General features: G+C 46.6%; 2 protein-coding genes across 9 annotated transcripts in view; one reads left to right on the top strand and one right to left on the bottom strand.

Annotated features, from left to right (window-relative positions):
- LOC144153010 (SEC14-like protein 2) overlaps positions 1 to 1123 on the bottom strand; it is a 41458-nt gene extending 40335 nt beyond the window's left edge. Inside the window, exon 1 of one of the 2 annotated variants that reach the window (XM_077684633.1) lies at positions 943 to 1123. In XM_077684633.1, coding sequence (XP_077540759.1) covers positions 943 to 1014 — 72 coding nt within the window. In that variant the 5' untranslated portion in view covers positions 1015 to 1123. The remainder of the gene's footprint in view (positions 1 to 942) is intronic. The other variant, XM_077684632.1, reaches the window with a different exon arrangement.
- The window catches only part of LOC144151427 (SEC14-like protein 2), a 273494-nt gene that overhangs the window by 221339 nt on the left and 30284 nt on the right, over positions 1 to 21871 (top strand). For 3 of the 7 annotated variants that reach the window (XM_077682468.1, XM_077682470.1, XM_077682469.1), the window contains 2 exons: positions 16208 to 16365; positions 20291 to 20360. The exons of 1 other annotated variant lie outside the window; for it this stretch is intronic. In XM_077682468.1, coding sequence (XP_077538594.1) covers positions 16306 to 16365; positions 20291 to 20360 — 130 coding nt within the window. In that variant the 5' untranslated portion in view covers positions 16208 to 16305. The remainder of the gene's footprint in view (positions 1 to 16207; positions 16366 to 20290; positions 20361 to 21871) is intronic. 3 more of the 7 variants (XM_077682472.1, XM_077682475.1, XM_077682474.1) reach the window with 1 other exon arrangement.

Genomic DNA, 21871 nt, shown 5'->3' with positions numbered 1-21871 from the left:
ACTGACCAGGTCCTGGCCTGGATGTCAACAACCCCTGACCTGACGAACCCAAGCAGTGGTGACAACTCGCGGCTTTGTTGGCTGATGAAAGGCCCCTCCCCCTCTTTCTTTTTATAGGGATCCAGTGCACGTTTCACTTACTCAGACTCACTCAGTCTCACTCACTCACTCACTCAGTCTCACTCACTCACTCACTCACTCACTCACTCACTCACTCACTCACTCACTCACTCACTCACTCACTCAGTCTCACTCACTTAGTCACTCAGTCACTCAGTCACTCACCCACTCAGTCTCACTCACCCGCTCAGTCTCACTCACTCACTCACTCACTCACTCACTCACTCACTCACTCACTCACTCACTCACAAACTCAAACTTGTGTCCCCGTTGGTTTTCAACCGCATGTTATATTAGTGGGACATTCGGGTCCTTTGTTGGGACTTCCCGCCCTTGGATAAATTTTAGATGTGGTTACTTCCGCACTTTTATTAATATATACTCCCAAAGTTCGAAACAAGTCGGGCTCTGAGCAAAATCTGACCTTTCTTTTTTTCCGAAAAAGTATTATTTTTTGAAACGACGCTATCTTATTGAGAGATGTACGCCATGCGCATGGTAACAATGCCAATTACCAATCCCCCCCTACAAATATATTCATAGCTGCAAGTCCCGAAAGTTGAACGAGTGGCAGGGGACATAGCGATCGCGTTCCGGCTTGTTCCTTGCAACACGTTTTTTACAGCTTGACATTTTTTCCCCCCAAGGAAAACATTTCAGAATCTAGACATAACATTTCAATGGAAATAACTGAGACAAATCAGACCAATTAGAAATGCCAACCAGCCACCCTCTGTTCGCTCTCATCTGAGACCAACCCAGCGCGAACATGAGCGCGTTAGTCACATGCAGCGTGCAGCGTCGTCGACAACACGGGCTCACCTTGTCGAGCGCAGCGCGTTCGGCGTCGCTCAGCTGCGCGGCGGCGGCTCCAGCGTCGTCGCCAGCCCGCATCACGCGGCCTTCTGATGACGACTACGCCGGCTGCGCTGGTATGCTCGCCGCGCTGCTGCGACCTGCGGCGTGCGCCGCGCCCGCTGTCGGAACTGTGCTGCTCGTTCGCCGTCGATCACGCTTAAGGGGTAACCACATGCGGCGACGGCGACGAGCGGCGCGAAAAACTAACTGAGTGGGCGCACCAAACAGGGCATGTGGGCGGCAGCGACAAGCGACAAATATTAACAGCAGAGCTGTTTAAGCCTGACCTTGGTCCGGTGTTGTTCGCAAAAACTGCAAAGAGAAAATACCAAGCGTACGTGAACGTGCGGCTCGTACGGTGAGCCCGGCGTCATCCGGGCTTGCGCGTGAGCTTGTGCCACGTGAGGAGCTTCGCAAAAAAAAAGAACGCAAAAAAATATCCAGCGCACGTGAGCGTGTGCCTCATGAGGGGCTCCCGGCGTCGCCCAGTTCGACCTTCGAGAACACTGTGCCCACACTTCGTGGCCACATCTCTCACGTGCTCTTTTCTTCGCCAGTTCAGGGGCTTCACGCCTGAAGTGGGGAACACAGACGCCGATCGAGTTTGCGAAGCCGGTTGCCGCGGGTTCTAGCGCGTGCTAACGCGGTCCACGTTGGGAGGAATGTGAAAGCTTGAGGATAAAACTATCTGGGCCTGCCAGTCATGGAGAACTTTCAGCGGCAAGTTCGGAGCAGCCGAGTCTCCGACGCAGGGAGAGGGCCCGCCAGCTCTGCTCTCCCTCCTGCCTTGCACTGCAATGGTGCAAGCTGCGCCAATTGTTTTCTTAACAGCGGATCGGATAACGTTCCAAGGGGATGTAACTAACAGATTCAGTTATTTGCACCATCTACTTCAGTTACGTATCCCCGCTGGTAATAAAGCCTACGCAAAACTGGTCTCGACTCGTTTATTGAAATCCCCATGATAACACGTCAGCTTTTCTTCGGCTACCTTAACTCGAAAATGTCTGTCTGTCTGTCTGTCTGTCTGTCTGTCTGTCTGTCTGTCTGTCTGTCTGTCTGTCTGTCTGTCTGTCTGTCTGTCTGTCTGTCTGTCTGTCTGTCTGTCTGTCTGTCTGTCTGTCTGTCTGTTCAACTACGATACCTTGTCAGAAAAAGATAGCCAGGTACCTGCTTCGCCACTGAAACTCGACTGCTGCCTTGGCTCACGCACTTCCACATTATCCAGCGCAAATGAAGCATGTTGAGGCAGGTTTGAGGTGGAATATAAGTACATAACCGAGAACACTAGCGTTGCTTTAATGAACAAGATACGTTGGAGGGAATTTTGCGATTGTTTTATTTGAGTAATACCGAAAAAAAGAAGTTTCTAGTTCTTTTCTCTTTCACTGACTAAAGCAATCGAGCAAAACGCGGGCGGGAATTTGTCGAAGCTCTAAGTAAATGCGCGTGAGGGAAAACCGTTTCGTAGGCAGTGAGGTTGTTTAAAGTGCTACCTTTCCATTACACCGTCGTCACCTTTAATTAAACCGACGAAAAAGTTTCTTTAATATCTGGCCGCTTTTTATGGTAGTTTCTGGTTAACAACGTCTGTACTTCTGCTCCTGCGGCAAAGTAAGGCGTAAATATTTTAAAAAATAGGGCTGTTTCACGCTGTGAAGAAGGATGACCAGCGAAGCTGGGTGCATGTCCAAGTATCCAGTACATGAAACAAAATACGCTTGTTTATAATTTGCAGTGGGGCATTTTGCCTGGGTAATTAGCTAAATGAGACTTGGAAGGACGAGATTTTTATTCTAGCGAACAAACATACGGTTGCCCGTTCCCTTCCCGTAAAGCCAATTTATTGACAGCAGACTGAAATTCCGTAACGTTTAAAACTTCATTGTGAAACAGGAAAATGGCTGCGTATCTGCTTCTATCGTTGCAAATGTCGACGGAAGACGATAGTCGACTGGCGCCCCTGGCGAGTAAATGCCTCCATTCTCTTTCCCGCTCAGCTCTCATGCTGTTCCTGTACCGTCTCGTTCCTCCCAAGGTAACACGTTAGAGGTTTCCTCAGGTCAATTTAAATTTACCGCGTTCCACTGCTCCAATTCGGGTGCCTCGATGCCAGCGCTGCGGCACGGCGGAGACGCGCGTGAATCGAGGCACCCTACCCAACGTTTATAGAACCACGTTGCCTTACTCTACGAGCGCTCCAAGAGGAACGTGGAACCTATTTAGCGGAACGTTTCGTTGCTGTTGCGGTTTGATTTCTTAAATACCGCCATGAACTATAGGAACGCTGGCAACAGCAGGCGACGATTTTCTGCAATTGATGTAATATTTCATTTGCTATCGCAAAAACCAAGCATTCACGAATTTTTAATGAAGGAACACTGCAGATATCGCTCATGTATTGATTTTCCACCTTATATTTGCGTAATGTCTTGTTCGTGTTCAACAATGATGACAAGTACGAGTGTTAACACCGGAATTAGACGTTTAGATGTGGCGTTTGGTACCATATGAGACTATTGCGCGGCTTCTGTTTCACTTTGGCCGGGTGGCTGAATCGAGTCAGAGTTGGTCTTTGTATCGGTTATTATTACGTTTTCTTTCAGACAGATAGACATGCAGAGAGAGTGTAGTGAAAAAATTGGTCGCGTATCTGCTCCTTTCGTTGCAAATGCCGTCAAAAGACGATAGTCTTTATCGGCTTTTGCGAAGTAAATGCCTCCCTTCGCTTTCCCGCTCACCTCTCATGTTGTTCTTTTGGCGTCGCGCTCCTCACAAGGTAAGACGCCAAAAGTTTGCTTAAATCATTTTAAATTTCCCGCGTTCCACTGCTCCAAGCCGGGTGACTCGATGCGAACGCTGCCGTACGGCGAAGACGCGCGTTAATCGAGGCGCCCCACTTCAGCGTTTATAGAACCGCGTTTCCCTACTCCACGTGCGTTGCAAGCAGAACGTGGAACCTACCTAGTGGAACCTTGCGTAACTGTTGCCGGTTGATTTCTTAAAATGGCCCCAGAAGCTATAGTGGCGCGGGCGACAGCAGGCGACGGCGGAGTGAAATCTTTTTCTGCAATTGATGAAGTATTTAATTTCGCAAATTCAAGCATGTTTGATTTTTTTATAAAGGAACACTGCAAATATCACTTCTGTATTGATTTGTTGTCTCATAGGTGCGTAATGTCTTGTTCTTCTTCAACAGTCCACAGGACTGTTGAATGTCCACAGAACATTCCACAGGACATAGACGGGTAGATTTAGCTGTGACTAGATAAGACTATTGCGCAGGCATTGTTTTGCTTTGGCCGGGTGGCTGAATCGGGTCACAGACAGACAGACCGACAGACAGACAGACAGACAGACAGACAGACAGACAGACATACATACAGACAGACAGACAGACAGACAGACAGACAGACAGACAGACAGACAGACAGACAGACAGACAGACAGACAGACAGACAGACAGACCAAAATTTCTGGGTTTAAGTAGCCCAAGAAAGACTATCGCTTTAATAAACGTTTATTTAACCTACAAAACCGACGTGGCGCGAGCGTTGGTTCGCGTCCCGCCCGTCGACCGGGCCTAGGTCGCCTTCGGGGGAGCCTCCCGATCCTGTCGAGCCACTGCCTCTCGGGCTTGCCGGACGGCCCTGAGCTGTTCGTCTTGGTCCTACGACGACAGTGCCGCTTCAAGTCTCGGCGGCAGACTTCCTGCTTTTGCTTCTTCGGGACGCTTTTTGCAGTCCCACAGCACGTGCGTGGGAGTCGCCGTCTCCCTGCGGCAGACCTTGCACTTGCTGTCAGGGTAGGTCTCAGGATACATCTTGTTAAACTCGGAGTAAGCATAGAGTCGTCATCGCGGCCAATTTGATTGATTTTTTTCAAGATAGCTACATTAGATTATGATCAGCGGAGCATTAACCAGAAAGTTGTCTTTGTCGCAAGAATAGTTTTGACGGGGGAACTTTTTTTTTTTTTTATGCACGTAGCTAGCCCAAAACCTAGCTTATAACAGCTTCGCTATATATAAAAAAAGACCTTTGGTGGGCGGACGGACGTGGAGAATGACGTGGGGGTCCGGATAAAGCATTGTGATTTGATGTAGGCAGGGCTCCTATGGTATGAAATTCAAAGCAACCGGGGCCTTGCAGGTGACACGGCAACTGCCTCACTGTTTACGTCCGTGCCGCGAACCATGTTATTCGAATCGTTCTATTTATTGTTTTGCTGCCAGCGCCCCGCCACGAGGAAAGTGGATCACCTCTTTGCTTCTTCTGAAGTTGGCGTGCCCGGTTATCTTGTTTGATAGGCTTTAGTACGAGTCTGCAGTACATGACTCATCATCATCGGCTGCGGTAGCAGCCTGTTTGTGTCCACTGGAAGACGAAGGCCTCTCCCAAAGACCTCTTCCAGCCGCTTCTGGGGTGAAACTTTTTTTGTCAACTGGCACATCGAACCCGACCAATTAAGTTTGCCTATCATCATTGTCAACTGGCAACAACTTGGGTCGATGTTTCTTTGGACCAAGCGAGTGCTGATGCAAGGGCAAGGCAGTCGAGCGGGCAGACTCGAACATAGCCTTGCGAGCATCCACGCGGCAGAATACGCCAAACGCATAATCCCCCTACGTGTGGTCACTGGGCGAGCCAAGAACCACGTCACCACAAAGCCACGTCATCTGGGTGTTTCAAGCGGGACCGGTGGCCAGTAGTATTCTGGTGTACCCCGGCTGCAGTGCCTGCATTTGGGTGCCTGTCGAAGACCAATCAATGCAATGTCCTTGTTTTCGCCGCCGTGAGGAGGCAATCGAGTGCTTTGCACCGACTGCCGCCGCTGCCTCATGCACGGCTCCAGCAACGGCAAGACCAAGTTCTGAGTACTTCGGGGCTGTCGTTGTGTGGGGAGCCCCCGCCGTTGCCAACGAGAAGAGAGAAGCGCCTTCTGCAACGAAAAGAAGACGTTGCCCAGGAAAGCCCATTGGGAAAAGGGCTAAGTTTGTTGGAGTGTACTCTAGCAACAAACAAATATTTCATTTTCACTTCTCCTTCAAGGGTCTCTCATCACTAAGTCCACGTGGAACATCCTCCAATCCATGCTGGGTACTAAGCCCAGCAAAGCCGATACCGGCCGTACCATCTCTCGCCGCACCATCCACAAACACCACCTCAATGAAGCTCAGCTCAACGCACTACTCCTCACACATTACGCAGACCACGCAACATAACCGCCAAACATTCAACCTAGCAACTACCAAGGAAAAGAAAACCCCGACCTTGACGCCTCGTTCACTCTCACTAAACTCGCGTTCGCCATCAGCAACCTCACTCGTAACACCGCACCAACCAAAGACCGAATACACAACAAACTACTCCGTAACTTTAACCCCGAATGCGGAGCCGCACTGCTTGACTGTTTTAATCATTTCTGGACAACTATCTGCCCCCTCAATGGGAACATGCCGAAATCACGCCCATTCCGAAGCCCGGGAAGCCAGCCACCCCATTCATTGACTGTAGGGTTTAACGCGCCGACGCAACGCAGGCGATTAGGCGCGCCGTAGTGGAGGGCTACGGATTAATTTTGATCACCTGGGAATCTTTAACGTGTGCCGAAATCTCGTACACACGGGCGTTTTTGCTTTTCGCCCCCATCAGAAAAGCGGCCACCGCGGCCGGGGATCGAACTAGCCGGCCACCCCAGAAAATCTTCGCCCCTTATCTGTAACATCGTCTGTTGGCAAGTTATATGAACACCTAGTTAATAATCGGCTCTCAGCGTACCTAGAGGAACACAACTTATTACCCCAAACCATGTTTGGCTTCCCCGCACACCTATCCTGGCAAGACGTCGTGTTACAGCTAAAACATAAGTCCTTAGACTACTGAGCTCACAAGCAAAACGCGCTATGATAGCCCTGGACATGAAATGAGCCTTTGACAATATATCATATCAGGCTATACTAGAAGGTCTACAATTAACTAACTGCGGTACACGTATATACAATTACGCAACTTTCTTACTGATTGCGCAGCCAACCTAAACCTCGGCCCCATCTGGTCCGTCTCCTTTCGCGCCAGACCGCGTGGTACGCCTCAGGGGAAAGTCATTTTTCCACTACTTTTTAATCTTGTGATGCTACAACTTCCGCCACTTCTACAACAAATTCCACACATACGACACGCACTTTATGCAGACGATCTCACTGTTTGAACCACAGAGGGTTCAATTGGTTAACAACAAGACTCCCTCAAAGAAGCCAATGACACCACCGACAACTACCTTACAGTGCCGAGCCTCAGTTGTGCACTAGAGAAATATTTCCTTCTTGTCCTACAAAAACGGACTCCAGGCTGCAAATGACAACCCTTTCCAGACCCACAATTAAGTTTACATCGCACTCTCATCCTAACTATAATACAATTCGTGTTCTGGGACTTAATATCCGTTCAGACGGCTCAGGCATTTCTACCATCCATCACTTACAAGGAACGCTATTAGAAATCACACACCTCATCAAACGCGTTGCTAATCGTCGACAAGAACTGAAAGAAAATGACCTCGTGCGCCTCATTCAAGCCCTACTAATTAGCCGCGTCACATACCGAACTCCATATTTAGCTCTCAAAAATAGTGAAATCCAAAAACTCGAAATAATAATCCAGACAGCCTATTAATTAGCACTTGGGCTACCCTTGACAACTTCCAGTGCCAAATTACTACCGATGGGAATTCATAACACCTGGGACGAATTTGGAGAGGCCCACCATGTCAACCAGATTGAACGGCTCAAGATTACATACACTGGCTGTCCCCCCCTCCGTCGCCTCGGCTAGCAACTTCCTGCCATTCACCACCCGCGCCAACGCATCCCCCTGGAACTAGGAAATTGCATCTCAGTCGCCAAAATACCCAAGAATATGCATCCAGGGTCGCGGCAAGCACGCATCCGAATGCTTGGTAAGATGCTTCGGGTCAAGCCCCAAGACATCCGCTACGTAGATGCCGCCAAATATAACCCTAAAACAGCCTTCGCAATTACAACTGTAGACTACCGAGGAATGGAACCAACTTCCGCAACAGTAATTGGCAACGACTCCACACCACAGAAGAAATCGCAGTAGCCCTCACAGCCACATCTCAATACACTATCACGTACCATAGTCACATATTCGCAAGCTGCCTGTCGCCATTGCGCCGCCGGTCCCATTGCTCCCTTAGCCCTCCGCATCTTACAGTCCATCCCTATACCCTCTTACCTCTACATTCCCTGGACCCCCGGACATGAGTCTGGAGGGGAATGAGGCGGCTCATGCTGCCGCCCGCGCGCACATCTACTGGGCGTTCTCCTCCAACGCCCCAGCGTCACCGTTGGAAGAGCACCCTTGTGCGCCTCAAAAATACAAATATATGCTCGAACACTACCACCTCCAACGCCACGCCTTACCCCCGCCCCACGACAAGTTGACTAAGGAAGAAGCCACCACCTACTACCGCTTTCAAACAAATACATACCCGCATGGCACCTTCCCCCACGCCATACAACCATCCGCCACCTGCAAGTACGGTCCCCAAGCCTGCACACTCTACCATATGATCTGGGCGTGCTTCCACGCAACAACTCCCCCCCCCCCCCCTCCCCAACATTTAATTCCATTTAATTCCTGTCCTCTGATCTACACATTTAAAAAAAAATCGAGGACAATGCCCGCCCCAACAAAGCTATCGCAGGTTTAGACCAATTCAAAATAAATAAAATGGGCACAAGACCAAAAACAGTTTTGGTCTCGTGGCCATTTGGTCTTGCGCCCCCCCAAAAATTACATTCGACATCCAAGGGCGCTACAACATCCATACTAACCTATAAACTCGCGCGATTTCAAGATGAACACAATGTCAACGTTAACGTCGAGGCCATCAAGCAGCCTTGGGCCCTTTTGAGGTTGCCCCTTAGTTTCCCAATGTATCTCTTAATCACGCCTAAGTTGCTCGCACTGCGCAGAAGATCACGCAAATAGGATACAAAACAGGATACAAAATGTCAATAGAATTAGGAATCAAAATTTCCCTTGATGAAATTTTTATTCCTGGAAATTTTGAGAAAATTTCGATTCGATTCATCTGGCACGGGAAGTGTGAGCCGGCATTTACATGCAGCTCGGTACCTGTGACTGGACCACCAGTTCCCTCATTGCAAGCTGCCAACATGACCTCAGCAGTGTTCGAGAAAAGTTTATTCTTCCCTCTCTGCTATTCCCATTTCCCCCTTGTGACCTTCCGGCCTTCCCTTCCCTAATAAAGGGCTTTACTACTAAACTTTATTTACGAGCATATTGACCGCGGCGTAGTCCGAACAAGTGCAAGGTGAAATGCGCGTAAGAAAAAAACACACGATTGTTCTAATTTGGGAGTTACCGTACTTCATAGTTAAATAACCCCATAAAAATTGGGAAGAGTGCAGCCCGTGATATGACAAATCCGGTGCGCGGAACGACATTGCGGTTATTTTCAGTTCGCGATTGTCAACATCCCTGAGTGAATGACCTTAACGAAACGTGGTAAGATTTATTTTTATCCCAGCGAACAAGCATGGGAGTCTTGACAGCCCATTTCACAGCTTTATTACCAAATCTGTTTAGGGCAGACATGCGACTTGGGAAGCTGCAGGGTCATGTCCGTTTTAACACCGCCACTGCTCCAAGGACGCGGGTTCGACTCGGCTTTGGTGGATGCATGGAGGCATGAGATTTCGGTGCGCGTTAAAGATCCCCATGTGGCCAAAATTAATCCTGAGCCCTCCGCTACGGCGCACCTTATAGCCCAAATGTAGCTTCGGCGCGTTAAACACACAACCAATCAATCAAGACCGCCACCGCCAAATTTATATGGTAAAACTTATTACGGGCTTGCAGTCGTCTAAGTAGTGGGATGCTGAAAAACATTTTTTTTATGGTGGCTGTGGTGTAAATCACGTTAAGTCCGCTTTCTGGAACGATTTTCCCCCTAAATGCTCTGGTTTTGACGGCGGGGGAAATTTATATACGTTTACATCACCAAGGCGTAATGTGTAGCGTTCTTTACCGGGTAACTTCCGCCGCCCCAACCGTGTAGCGACCCTCATTTAATAGTTATGATATGGTAAATTCAGATAATTTGGATGAACGGAATAAATAAACCAAGAAACGAAAATAAAAAATAAAGGCGCTTTGAAAGGGAACTAATGAAATAAAAGAATATGCATTTTATACACCATATTTATTTATAATATTTACAATATTATATTTACAATATTATTTACAATATTTATACACCAAAAATATCAAAGCACAAAAAAATAATGACACAAACATGAATAAACAAAACCGCTAAAACGGACGAACCATGCCAATGCCCAGCATTTGCACAAAAATGCATAATTAGGAGAATTGTCCGAAGCTTCGGAGATGGCTGACAGGTACAACGGTATTGTTAGAAAAATAAAAAAAAGATAAAAAAAAGAATTTCAAAAACGACAAAAGTGAACGAACAAAATCAGAATGCGCTTCCTCTACAAAGTCGCCGAAAACTCAAGAGAAAAATAAAAGAAAACCTAAAAAATACCGAATGCAGCACGAACTAACATTTAGTGAAAACAGACCAACCGTGCATTAAGCCTCCCATCTGCACGAAAATTCACATTTGACGAAATTAAGGTAGTTATCGCTGTGAAGGTGTAGATGTACACCATTCGCGAAAAGAAATAGAATAAAATTATAAAACAATGAAATACCCAACGTTGCACAAAAATGCATAATTAGGAGAATTGTCCGAAGCTTCGGAGATGGCTGACAGGTACAACGGTATTGTTAGAAAAATAAAAAAAGATAAAAAAAGAATTTCAAAAACGACAAAAGTGAACGAACAAAATCAAAATGCGTTTCCTCTACAAAGTCGCCAAAAACTCAAGAGAAAAATAAAAGAAAACCTAAAAAAGACCGAATGCAGCACGAACTAACATTTAGTGAAAACAGACCAACCGTGCATTAAGCCTCCCATCTGCACGAAAATTCACATTTGACGAAATTAAGGTAATTATCGCTGTGAAGGTGTAGACGTACACCATTCGCGAAACGAAATAAAATAAAATTATAAAACAATGAAATACCCAACGTTCCGGGCTACTCACAGCCAAATGTGGCTTGAAAGGATAAATTTATTATAAAAAAAATCCTGGTATCAATGATACAACGCAACAACCAGAAACAATTAAAGAAGTCAGCGCCTGTTGCTACAAAACTAATAGAGCGCGAAGGCTGCCATTTACAGACACTTACAGAAACACATAAACAGTTTCAAGTTGATTGTAGACAAAAGATTAACATAAAAACAATTTAGAGTTGCTTACAACCAAAAGATCAACATGCGAGGAAAACAATTATACAAACACATTCGCTTCAAGAATGCAGCAATATACAAAACAGGGTTGGTTGTATGTCACAACGGGTACTGTACCACACTAACACACAATTCTAACACCAAAATCAATTGTTACAACGAAAATCCCTAGGGACACAGGTATGAAAAACTTGCATGAATAATAACCCTTTTGTTCGAAACCTCACTAAACCGGGTCGACCAATGTCGCAGAAACTTTTCCTCACCCAAAAGGGCCAACTCACCTTCCAAAAAGGTCACGAGGTGTTGTCTGAAAAAGGAAAGCAAGAGCCACTGCATACGTAGCCTGCGATTCTGTGCTACGGCCCTGCATCGATTACGCCATAGTATATAATGGCCAATTACTATGAATAGTTTGCCTAGGGGTGTGCCAGGGCACTGTTCTCTCAGTTGATACCGTGCAAGCCCCAAACTTGGAGCGGCACGGTGTATGATGCGCCAAAAGCAACGCGCAACAGTGCAGCTTGAGAAAGTGTGAGCCGGGGATTCTGGTTGATCGCAGTTGGGACAGGAAGAGTTCTGTGTTACTCCCCAGCCACTGGATGTTTCTGGCATCCTCTGGTAGCCTACCTGAAGTCAGCCGTAACCAGGGGAAACCTGGTGGATCCACACGTCGGCCCGATCTCGCAGTAACTATTTTTTCACACAGCCTTGTAGGTTCTTCATCCACAAAATCGAGATCAGCATCCAGTGCACGAATTTCCTTAGCTAAAGTAATGACGGTCTTTAACAGTCTTGACGAGATAGCTGTACTGGGGTGCAGGTTTCTGGCCATAGTCGGACAGAGAACCCGTCGAAGGACCGAGAAAGTATAGGATCTAATGTCTGTCCGTAGCTTCTACGTCAATGAGAAGTGAAGAGACGACTCTAAGGGTCAACAACTGGCTCATGAGGTCGATGCAAGGGAGACCATAACCCCCAGAGCGGCGTGGAAGGCGCAGGGCATCTCTCGCTAAATGTTCCGTGCTTCCATCCCAAAAGAAAGAAAAAAATGTCGCCGGACACTTTGTGCGTAACAGGATTGGGAGGCAGCATAATCCTGGAGACAAAAAAGAATTTAGCAAGAAAAACACAGTTAATCAGATACGATTTCTCCGAAAAAGAGAAGTTGAAAGACCTAGCCCGGGCAACATTCTTTTGAATATCCTCAACTAACTCGGGCCACATGTCTGGAGAAACACCTTCTTCGGTAAATCTGACGCCGAGAATCATCAGGTCCCGAACTATTTTTAAGTTATGGATGGGGGCGATTGTAGCGTTTCCCAGAGGGAGGACAGCACTTTTTGTGACATTTAATTCGGCACCTGAAAGTCGAGCATAAGACTCGAAGTCCCCTAAAACAACCGTGAGGCAATCAGTGTCAAGGATGAAAATAGTCACGTCATCTGCGTACGCAGACACTTTAACCGAGCCTTGTCCGGGCAATGGGAGACCCCTAATTTTGGGGTTATCAACGAGTTTTCTGATGAAGGGGTCTATACATAAGACAAACACAAGCGGCGACAAGGGGCATCCTTGTCTGACACCTCTATGAATTGCAATTTCACCCTGTACCGCACCATTAATGACCAGGTCACTGGATAAATTATCATACAATTCTCGGGGAAGGTCAACAAATTCAGAGGGAAACCCATATGCCTGAAATATGGCAAGCAAGTATGAATGATTGACCCTATCAAATTCCTGTTTTTGGTCTAAACAGGCACACAGGCCTGCAATACCAGTTTGGTGCGTATAGGCTAGTATGTCTCGGGTTAGGCTAAGTGCCGAAAAAATATTTCTGTATGGGACCGAACCAACCTGTTGGAGTGAGAGGAGGTCCGGCCAAAGAGCTTTAATTCTGGATACCAAAAGGGAAGTTAAAATCTTGTAGTCCGAATTCAAAATGGTTATTGGTCTGTAAGAACTCGGGAGAGAGGGGTCTTTTCCTTCTTTCAAAAGTAAGATTAGACGGCCTCTCTTAAACGAGTTTGGAAGCCGCTGATCTGCTAGGATTGAATTTATAAGTTGCACTAAGGAAGAGCCTAATTCTGCCCAGCAACGCTTGTAGAATTCCGTTGGCAAACCGTCCGGACCAGGCGCCGATCCGGTTTTCATTTCTCTTAAAATGTCGTATAGCTCGGAACAGGTTACGTCCTTCAGTATTTCGGAGTGTATGCTTTGTGGAACCTGAGGTAGGGAATTTGAAGCAGAACATAGTTGTGCTACCATGTGTCTTTCATCTACCTGGAGCGAATCTCCTGCAAAGACCTCAAAAAAGAAAGAAAGAAACCCTGATTTTATAGCTGATGGGTCTGTGGAGACGCTGTTATCCGGGCAGCGCACACACTCTATAATGTTTGGAGTTTCACGCGTCGCCAAAAATCTTTGAATTTCTAAACTACCCTTGCAAGGACCATGAATATTGTAGGAAGCGGGTGGTTGCATTGTTTAATTCAGTTGGCGTTTGTACCGCTCCCTAAGGATGCCAAGATATTCGCTCATTAACGGCGTTAGTTCTTTATCATATCTAACTATCCGGATACGCGTGAGCGCATTGTTAAGCTCAGCTGTGTCACGAACCTTTTTTTTTGTTGGCCAACTGTTTGAGCTTGTTGCCTCCATATGGATTTTAAACTGTCCCACTGTTGTATGCTAACTTCGACCGGTAGGGAAGAAGAAATATCTGCTTTTAAGGACAATAAAGCTACGTCATCTTGCAGTATTCTAGTATCAAGCTTCCAGTGTCGGGCGTCATCCAGTCTATAGTGACCTGTAAATAGGGACAGGAGCACTGGGCAATTGTCGAAAGTGTAACCGGCCATACTAGGGAATTGATTTACTTCAATGTTTGACCGGGATTAGGTCTGGACTTATATAAAACCTATCTAGTCGGGACATTGAGGAACCGCGCTTCCACGTGGGAGAAAAATAATTTCCGCAATGGAGCAGCCATACATCCTCCAGGTGAGTCTTGCACTAGGAACCCGAGTTCGCGTGCGTAACACGTCGGTCATCCCTGAACCGGCCCTCCTACATCACGCATACTATCAAGGACGTAGTTGAAATCTCCGCAAAGATAAACCCCTAGGCAATGAAAGAAGTTGTTTGTAGCTGTGACGCGTGCAGGAGCATACACGTTAATGATTTCAAAGCGGGCACCAGAAAGAGAAAATTTCAAGACTAGCAATCTTCCCTCACTATCTGTCGAACTAAAACTGGAGCAACGGTTGGTGTGGTTGAAGATTAGGACGTCCACCCCACAGCAGTGGTTAGACGTCAAAGAAAAATAAGACGGAATATTAAAGTTCTGCTGAAACGTTCTGACGTCTTCAAAAGAAAAAAAGTTCACTTCTTGGAGGAAGACCAGATCTACAAAATTTTCTCTGGCAAAGTGAATCACCTGTCTTTGCTTGTCACTGTTTTTAAACCTTTGGACATTTAGGGTTAATATCCGTAGCATAATTGGAAAAAATAAAAAACTAGCACGTACTCGACTAGCCATGAAAATTAAAAAAAAAACAAAATACGTGAGCTTCAACAAACGCCCTGAAACATCACGCGGGCCTGGAACGCGGAGGTTGGGCGAACGCCAAGACCACGGGGAGCCCTATTTAAAAAAAAAAAAAAAAAAAAAGAGGTATCTTTTGTGAAAAGGCACGCGCATCTGAAACCCAGCAACAACAGAGGCAGACAGGAGCCGTGTGCAGCGTGGAACGCTGTCACGTGACCTCGGGAGAAAGAAATGAGCAGGAAGGACTCGAAGGAGCACACCATGGCCGCCATGCTAGCACGAAAGCTAACATAGGAGGAAGCAGCATTATAAGCCTCAATGGGCTTTCGCGTCGGCATTCGATGGAACTTCTGCCGTCTCCCCCACCAGTGAAAGTACTCAACAGCGACTGAGAATAATGGCGGCATAAGGCAAATAAAGAAGGTAATGAAGACAGAGAAGCCCATTGGTGCTACTCAATTCCGCAAATCCGGACTAGCGCTAGGGGCAGGCAGACACAACTTCTTACTTGCGTATGCTACGTCGTCCGAGTCGGTTGACGACGATAACACGCGCTTGCTTTTCACACGTGAGGTGTCCATCAAGTCCTCAGCCAAATTTGGCTGCAAAAAAATCACAGTTTAAACAAGCGGCCTAAGGATGTCGCGTATTAGTATAAAATTAAATTCTGCACATTTTACAAGCAGTTTTCGCAGCTGAGCACAGCTTTACATCCGTCTTAGTGATGAAAGATGGTATATTTTCTTTTAATATGTCCATAGTAAAACGCGAGTTACATAGCTTAGCAGAAAATTAGTAGTTGAAAATTAGTGGTAGCGGATTAGTAAAAATTAAATTTTGAAAAATTTTACAAGTAGTTTTCTCAGCTGAGCACAGCTTTACATTCGTCTTCATGATGAAACATGGTATATTCTCTTTTAATATGCCCCCATTAAAACACGAGTTACATATCTTAGTAGAAAATTAGTAGTTGAAAATTAGTAGTAGCGCGCTAGTAGAAAATTAAATTCTGCAAATTTTACAAGCAGTTTTCGCTGCTGAGCACAACTTTACATTCGTTCTCGTGATGAAACATGGTATATTCTCTTTTAATACGTCATCAATAAAACGCGAGTTACATAGCATAGTAGAAAATTAGTAGTTCCTTCGCCGCAAAACGTCTTAGATGGATGAGCAACGACGTGAAAAATTCCGACCGACACTAACCCGAGCGTCGCTGAAAAAAATGCAATTTCCGCTTGCCGCGCGGCCTGCCATCGGGCTTAAGTCTCTGCAGCAGCTGTGAAAACATTTCCTCTGCAACAGACGCGGAGAGCGCCCCCAACTCGCCGGCTATCAGCTGCAGCGCGCGATCAACCTAGCCGGTCACCAGCCAGCCTTGGCCCATTCGGCATCCAGTTGCGATGAGCGCCGACGGCGACGCCAGCGAACTTAGCGCCAAGGAGCGCGCTGCGCTCGAGCAGGTAAGCAATTTGCAGGCTCGTGCCGACTCTTTGTACTCGGCGTGACTCAGTTGTCTCGAACAGAAATTCCTCCGGGTGTGCGCTTAACAGGGAACCTATTTCGGCGCGAATGACGGCGCGAATAACGGCGTGAAGTTAAATCTCAGCCTGAAGAACTTTTTAGGCCCCTGGAAAGCAAACACATTGCGGCGCGGGATTTTAAAGCTCTTGTGCTATTCCTTAGAGACTCTGGATTAGACTCCAGCTTGTGACTGCCTCCTTCGCTAATTTTTTTGTTTTTATATGTGTGTGCGTGTGTCCGTCTGATAGATTGTCTTTCGTTTTTTTTTTTTTGTTCATTTTAGCCTTTAACCCTCATTAGATGTTCACCAGCCACCTGAAGTAGCAATCCCAGCATTATGCAGGGCTGACGTCTTCGGTCTCACTAAAGAGTTCTCCCTCTCTCTCTCTCCCTCGCTTTCTCTCTATCTCACACTAGATTTCGACCGAAATTGTATGTCTATCGGGTCACGTCGGCAAAGAATTGCACGCGCTGGCTCCAAAGCTAGAGTAAAGTCCTTTGTAGCTATGACTATAATGTAGGTATCTTGAAAAATAGCATGCTGAAATTGGCCGCTAAGCACTTTATCGTCACGCCGAGTTTTATTTACTTGTCTTAATTAATTCGCGGTGAAGTAATAAGCGGTGAGGGATTCCCGGGAATCCTTTAACGCTTATTACTTCACTGCGGCTTATTACTTCACAGCAGACGGCCGTCTGCTGTCAATAATAAAGAAGACGGCTGCATTCTTTCGCCATTGTCTTCCCTGTGAGTTTTTTATAGCCAGATTTCACTCCCTTTTGTCTGGGAGGGGTGTCAGATGCAAATTTTCTATTTCGTTAGTTCATTTTGACAACGTTGTGAATTTTTTTTTAATATTAGTGATTTTTAAAATTCTGCTCTACCAATTATCCTATTTCATGCTATTATACCGATTAAATATGTTTACTCGACAATTTGTGTATTTTCGTACATGCGCCGGGTGTTAGGCGGTTGTTCGGCTCTCAAAATATATTAATAAGCGTTTCCGTCCTTCTTTTCCTGATTTTTTTTTAATTTTTGTGTACGCTTTGTGACGCGGATCATGAAATAAACGTTCTTATTCTGTTAGTTCGTTTGTAAAATTCGGTATATTTGTGTTTTTTGTTGTTTTTCTAATTCCGTTCGACCACTTATCTTCATTACCCCGTTGTAACAATGGCATGTGTTAATTTCGTCAATCAGTCATTTTTGCGCGAATGCAGGCCGTTGCATGGTTGGAGCTGATGGTGTTTTTGACAAAGAAGGCTGTGCATTAAAACATACACTTCAACGCTTAAGCAGAAGTAAATTAGGCAGAAAAATTACGCTGAAGCACTTTCGAATGCGCCTGTTAGGACAGAATGCTACGCTCGTTACTCCATCTCGACCAAAATGAATGTGCCTGCGTTGGGAATTCCGGCTCAAGTTGCCTGCTCCCGTCCTATCTAGAGGTAATGCAAAGCGAGGCTTTACCGGTGCCCAATGATAAACGGAAAATCAGAGCGGCCCCATGCTTGGTCAGATCGTTATGCATGTATCTTTCGTGCGTTTATCTTTCAGTGCCGTTATGCCCAGCAACTAGAAAGAACGTAGTTTGTTTTTCATTCTGTTACCGCCTTTCCCTTAATCTGGTTTGTTTGAGTAGGAATGGTCATACGAGCAGTCCGCAAGGGCCGAAGTCTGCCGAAGGGCAGAAGTTGTGTTAAGTTAGGGCCTATGGAATTAAGATATTCTGAGGAAAAACACTAAGAAAAAACAATTGTATTTGATAAGTAGCTCTGATTCTCACTAAATGTGTATGTTCAAATATGAAATTCCACTTAAGTGCGTTTTAGAACAAATGAGTTAAGGAGTTGCATGCGGATACTAGATTATGGAAAGAGAGATAAAACAGCGTAGCAGGTAAAAAATTTCCTGAATACCCCCAGTATACTTAAGGACCTTGCTCAAGAACAACACGATGCCACTGGGGGTTCATTTCGTCGCAGAACTGCGTTCTTAGAAGAGTTGATTGATTGTAGGGTTTAACGCGCCGACGCAGCGCAGGCGATGAGGCGCGCCGTAGTGGAGGGCTCCGGATTAATTTAGACCACCTGGGAATCTTTAACGTGCGCCGAAATCTCGTACACACGGGCGTTTTTGCTTTTCGCCTCCATCAGAAAAGCGGCCGCCGCGGCCGGGAATCGAACCCGCGACCTCGTGCTCAGCAGCGCAACGCCTTAGCCACTGAGCCACCGCGGCGGGTTTCTTAGAAGAGTTAGGAAACGCTATTGAGCTGTATACCGTGCGACAAGGCCATACATGCGATAGCATCCAGCGGGCTCTACGGTGTTGCCTCCATTTTTTCGAGGGCGGAAAGGCATGCAGAAGATACAGTACACGCCAGCATTTATAGAGGCAAGGGAAGGGGATAACACCTTTCGTTTTCTCCTCCTTGTAGCATGCGTAGTATTCATCCACAGCGCTTGTCAGGTTTCGGGATTCCGTCCCAAAGTTTATCTTCGTTACAAAGATGGAAAAATGCGTGTGGGAAGGCTGGGTTGTTAAGGCTGGTTGATAGACTTCAACTTCTGTTGCATTAAAAAAATTATGAAAACACCCAGGCCCTCTTTAAGACATGTGGATTTCAAAAGCATAAGGGCCCAATTGCCGAGCGTGCGCGTGACCCCTCATTAGTTTCTGCATCATTTGCCTTTCATGGGTTTTATCTTTTCTGGGTTGCTGGAAGGCCCAATTAGCTGAGGAGCGTCCATCCCCAGCGAGAAGTTCGGTCTTTCGTGCAGATAGTCGAATACTGAAGTCACCGAGTGAGTTTTCTGTTTTCTGGGCTGAGGACGCCCGCTTGAAGCTCTGCTTGCATGATCATGTGGTCAGCATAGTCGGCAGCTTCCGTACAGACCAATATATCGCACGTGCAGATATACGCACGTATATCTGCACGTGCAATGCAGATATATGCGATGCAGACACATCCACTCGTTTGACTTGCGAAACGAGTGGATGTGTCTTCTTGTAGTGTTCCAGTCTGGGCCAGTCAAAACGGCCTCCCATGACGAGGGAGATGTGAGGTCCAGTCTTCGACCTGGTGGTTTCGCCGTAAAAGTTACGCTACGAAGGACATCACGGGGGAGACCGAAGCCTTATTTATTTATTTATTTATTTATTTATTTATTTATTTGACCCTCTCTACTCTAGGCCGATCCTCCGCCCCTCGATAGTATTATGGTGTGAACCTAGGGATGACGTTATTATGATCTTATGACAGTGTCGGGATAAGCTAGTTAGTACATGATATTTTAATACTGCAGTTCTCGGTATGGCACGCGACGTGATTGCTGAAACGGCGCCTCTGTCTTGTGTCTCATTAAAGCAAGTTAAGTAGGGCTTAATGCACAAACGTCCCGACAGGTGTACAGCCGGGACAGAAAACCGGCTTCGTAATAAGCGATACTTCAATAAATGTAGAATTGTTTCGCTCTGAGTTGCAGTGCAGAAGAAACGGGGAAACACTTGGAATAAAGCCAGACTTTGAATAAAGACTTCATTATAACGAGGGTACACTGTAATTTAACTCAAGTCTAAAGGTGTCTGCACGTACCAACGACGGGGATATACGGGTATTTGTCGCTCGTCCGTGAAAGGCAAAAGAAACGTCCACCCGTCTTCGCGTGATAAGGAAGCTTCGCTCATGCTTCACCGGCGACCCGAAGCCAAGTTGAAGGACGTCTGGACCGCCGCAGGCTGCGAAAGTCCACTTGCGATGCATTCGGGGACGATAAGCTCGGTTCCCTGTCGCAATACGCGAAGAGTGTGCTTTGAAGTCATGGCGTTCATCCAGATCACTAATGATAACTACTCCTGCAGTTTCGGCAAGTGGTGGCAAGCCTTTCGGCACCGTGCAAGGAAGACTGGTACCTTCTCAAGTGGCTCCGCGGTACGTTTGTCTCTTAAATTTTCCGTGAGTTTCTCAACGCGACGCCGTTACATGGCTAGTCTAACTGAAAAGTTACACAATACTCTGATAATTGTCTGCTATTGCGGAAGTACTCGTTCCCCACTTCTCCGTTTCATCAATCTTGCGTTTCCTTGATGGCTTGTAAGGAAAACGTGAACCCAGATGCGTCTTTTTCACTCTTCTTTACTTCTTTCAGTTTATCACGTGAGGGCACTGATCAGATAGGTTTTTGAAATTTCGTGAGCTTATTTTCCGTTTTTTACGTATTTTTGTTTTGTTTTTGAGTCAATGACGTGACGGCGCCGCGCTATGTAAAATTCAAGTATGTGGTTTTGTAATCCATTCATTAAATTTTACTCGTATTTCTTATTCTTTATATTTGTGTTTCAGTTTCTTGCGATGGCTGCAGTTATCAGATTTGGCAATGAGTAATAAAATTGTACGACCTTTCGTTTCATTTGGTAAAGATTTTGTTTTTGTTGATTACCCTACGGAAAAATGGTAGGCGCGAAGTTTTGGTTCTCGTTTAAAGGGTAATTGAGACTCTGTTCGCGACATCAGAAAGAAGGCGTAAATGCATGCGGGGACCGCGCCACAGAGTTACGTTTTCATAACTGTAGTCAGTATCGCTCTGTTCATTCAAAGCTCAGTGTGAAATTCTAATTAATTTCTGATGGGGAAAGACGAGGCGGAGGTTTAAAGCGGACGCAGAGGCTTCACCACGTCGCATAGCAGGCCAGAGGGAAGGTCACATTGTCTAGATTAATCAGTCATGAGCGTCGGGACATGCGGGTCGAATTCCCTGGCAGCAAGTTGGCTCACTGGATAGTGCACGGGGTGGCACTGTAGGGTCCGACGTTAAAGGAGTAGTGACGCGAAATTTCAAAGCTGAGATAACTATGTAAAATGCTTCCTTTTTATAAGGAGATATCTCGCAGCAAGTGTCAACAGTAACCGTTCAGCATAACATATTTTAAATCAATTTTAATCTTTACCCGCACTAAAAAGCCCAGTGCGGGCTGGCATGACATCATCTGCTCCTTGCCCCTAACTGCCAACGTCGGGGCTCCCGTGACGTAGCCGACGCGCTGGCTGCGGTTGACGCGCGCTGCTACGCGGTGGGTATCACGGTGTCATGGTTTTGGGACTGACGTCATGCTGCCCGGGCGCGTGGGGATGATGAAGACTGCGGCCGGTCTTGGCGCGAGCGTGCGCTCGCTCACGCGCGCGTCCAGATATCGCCTCCTGTATTTTTACAATTCCAAACGCATCAGCCCTGACCGGCCAACCAAGCCCTCTCCTACTCCGGCCACTCTACCCCAATCGGTAGCCTTCCCAGCGCTTTAGTCACGTGACCAGTTCATCTTAGGGCGACGCGTGGTGGAAAGCGGCAACGTTGGCAAAACGTGCTCCGCCGCAACTTTGAGTTTTCTAACGCTGGCGGGAGCGCCCTTCATTCAGTCCATGAAGGAAAGAAAAGGTTAGGAGAG

Source organism: Haemaphysalis longicornis, unplaced genomic scaffold, assembly GCF_048455015.1.
Source record: "Haemaphysalis longicornis isolate Haplotype H1 unplaced genomic scaffold, Haemaphysalis longicornis Haplotype H1 scaffold_9, whole genome shotgun sequence".
Lineage (NCBI taxonomy): Eukaryota > Metazoa > Arthropoda > Arachnida > Ixodida > Ixodidae > Haemaphysalis > Haemaphysalis longicornis.
The sequence above is the reverse complement of the archived record's forward strand: the minus strand, read 5'-3'. Positions and strand labels throughout refer to the sequence as shown.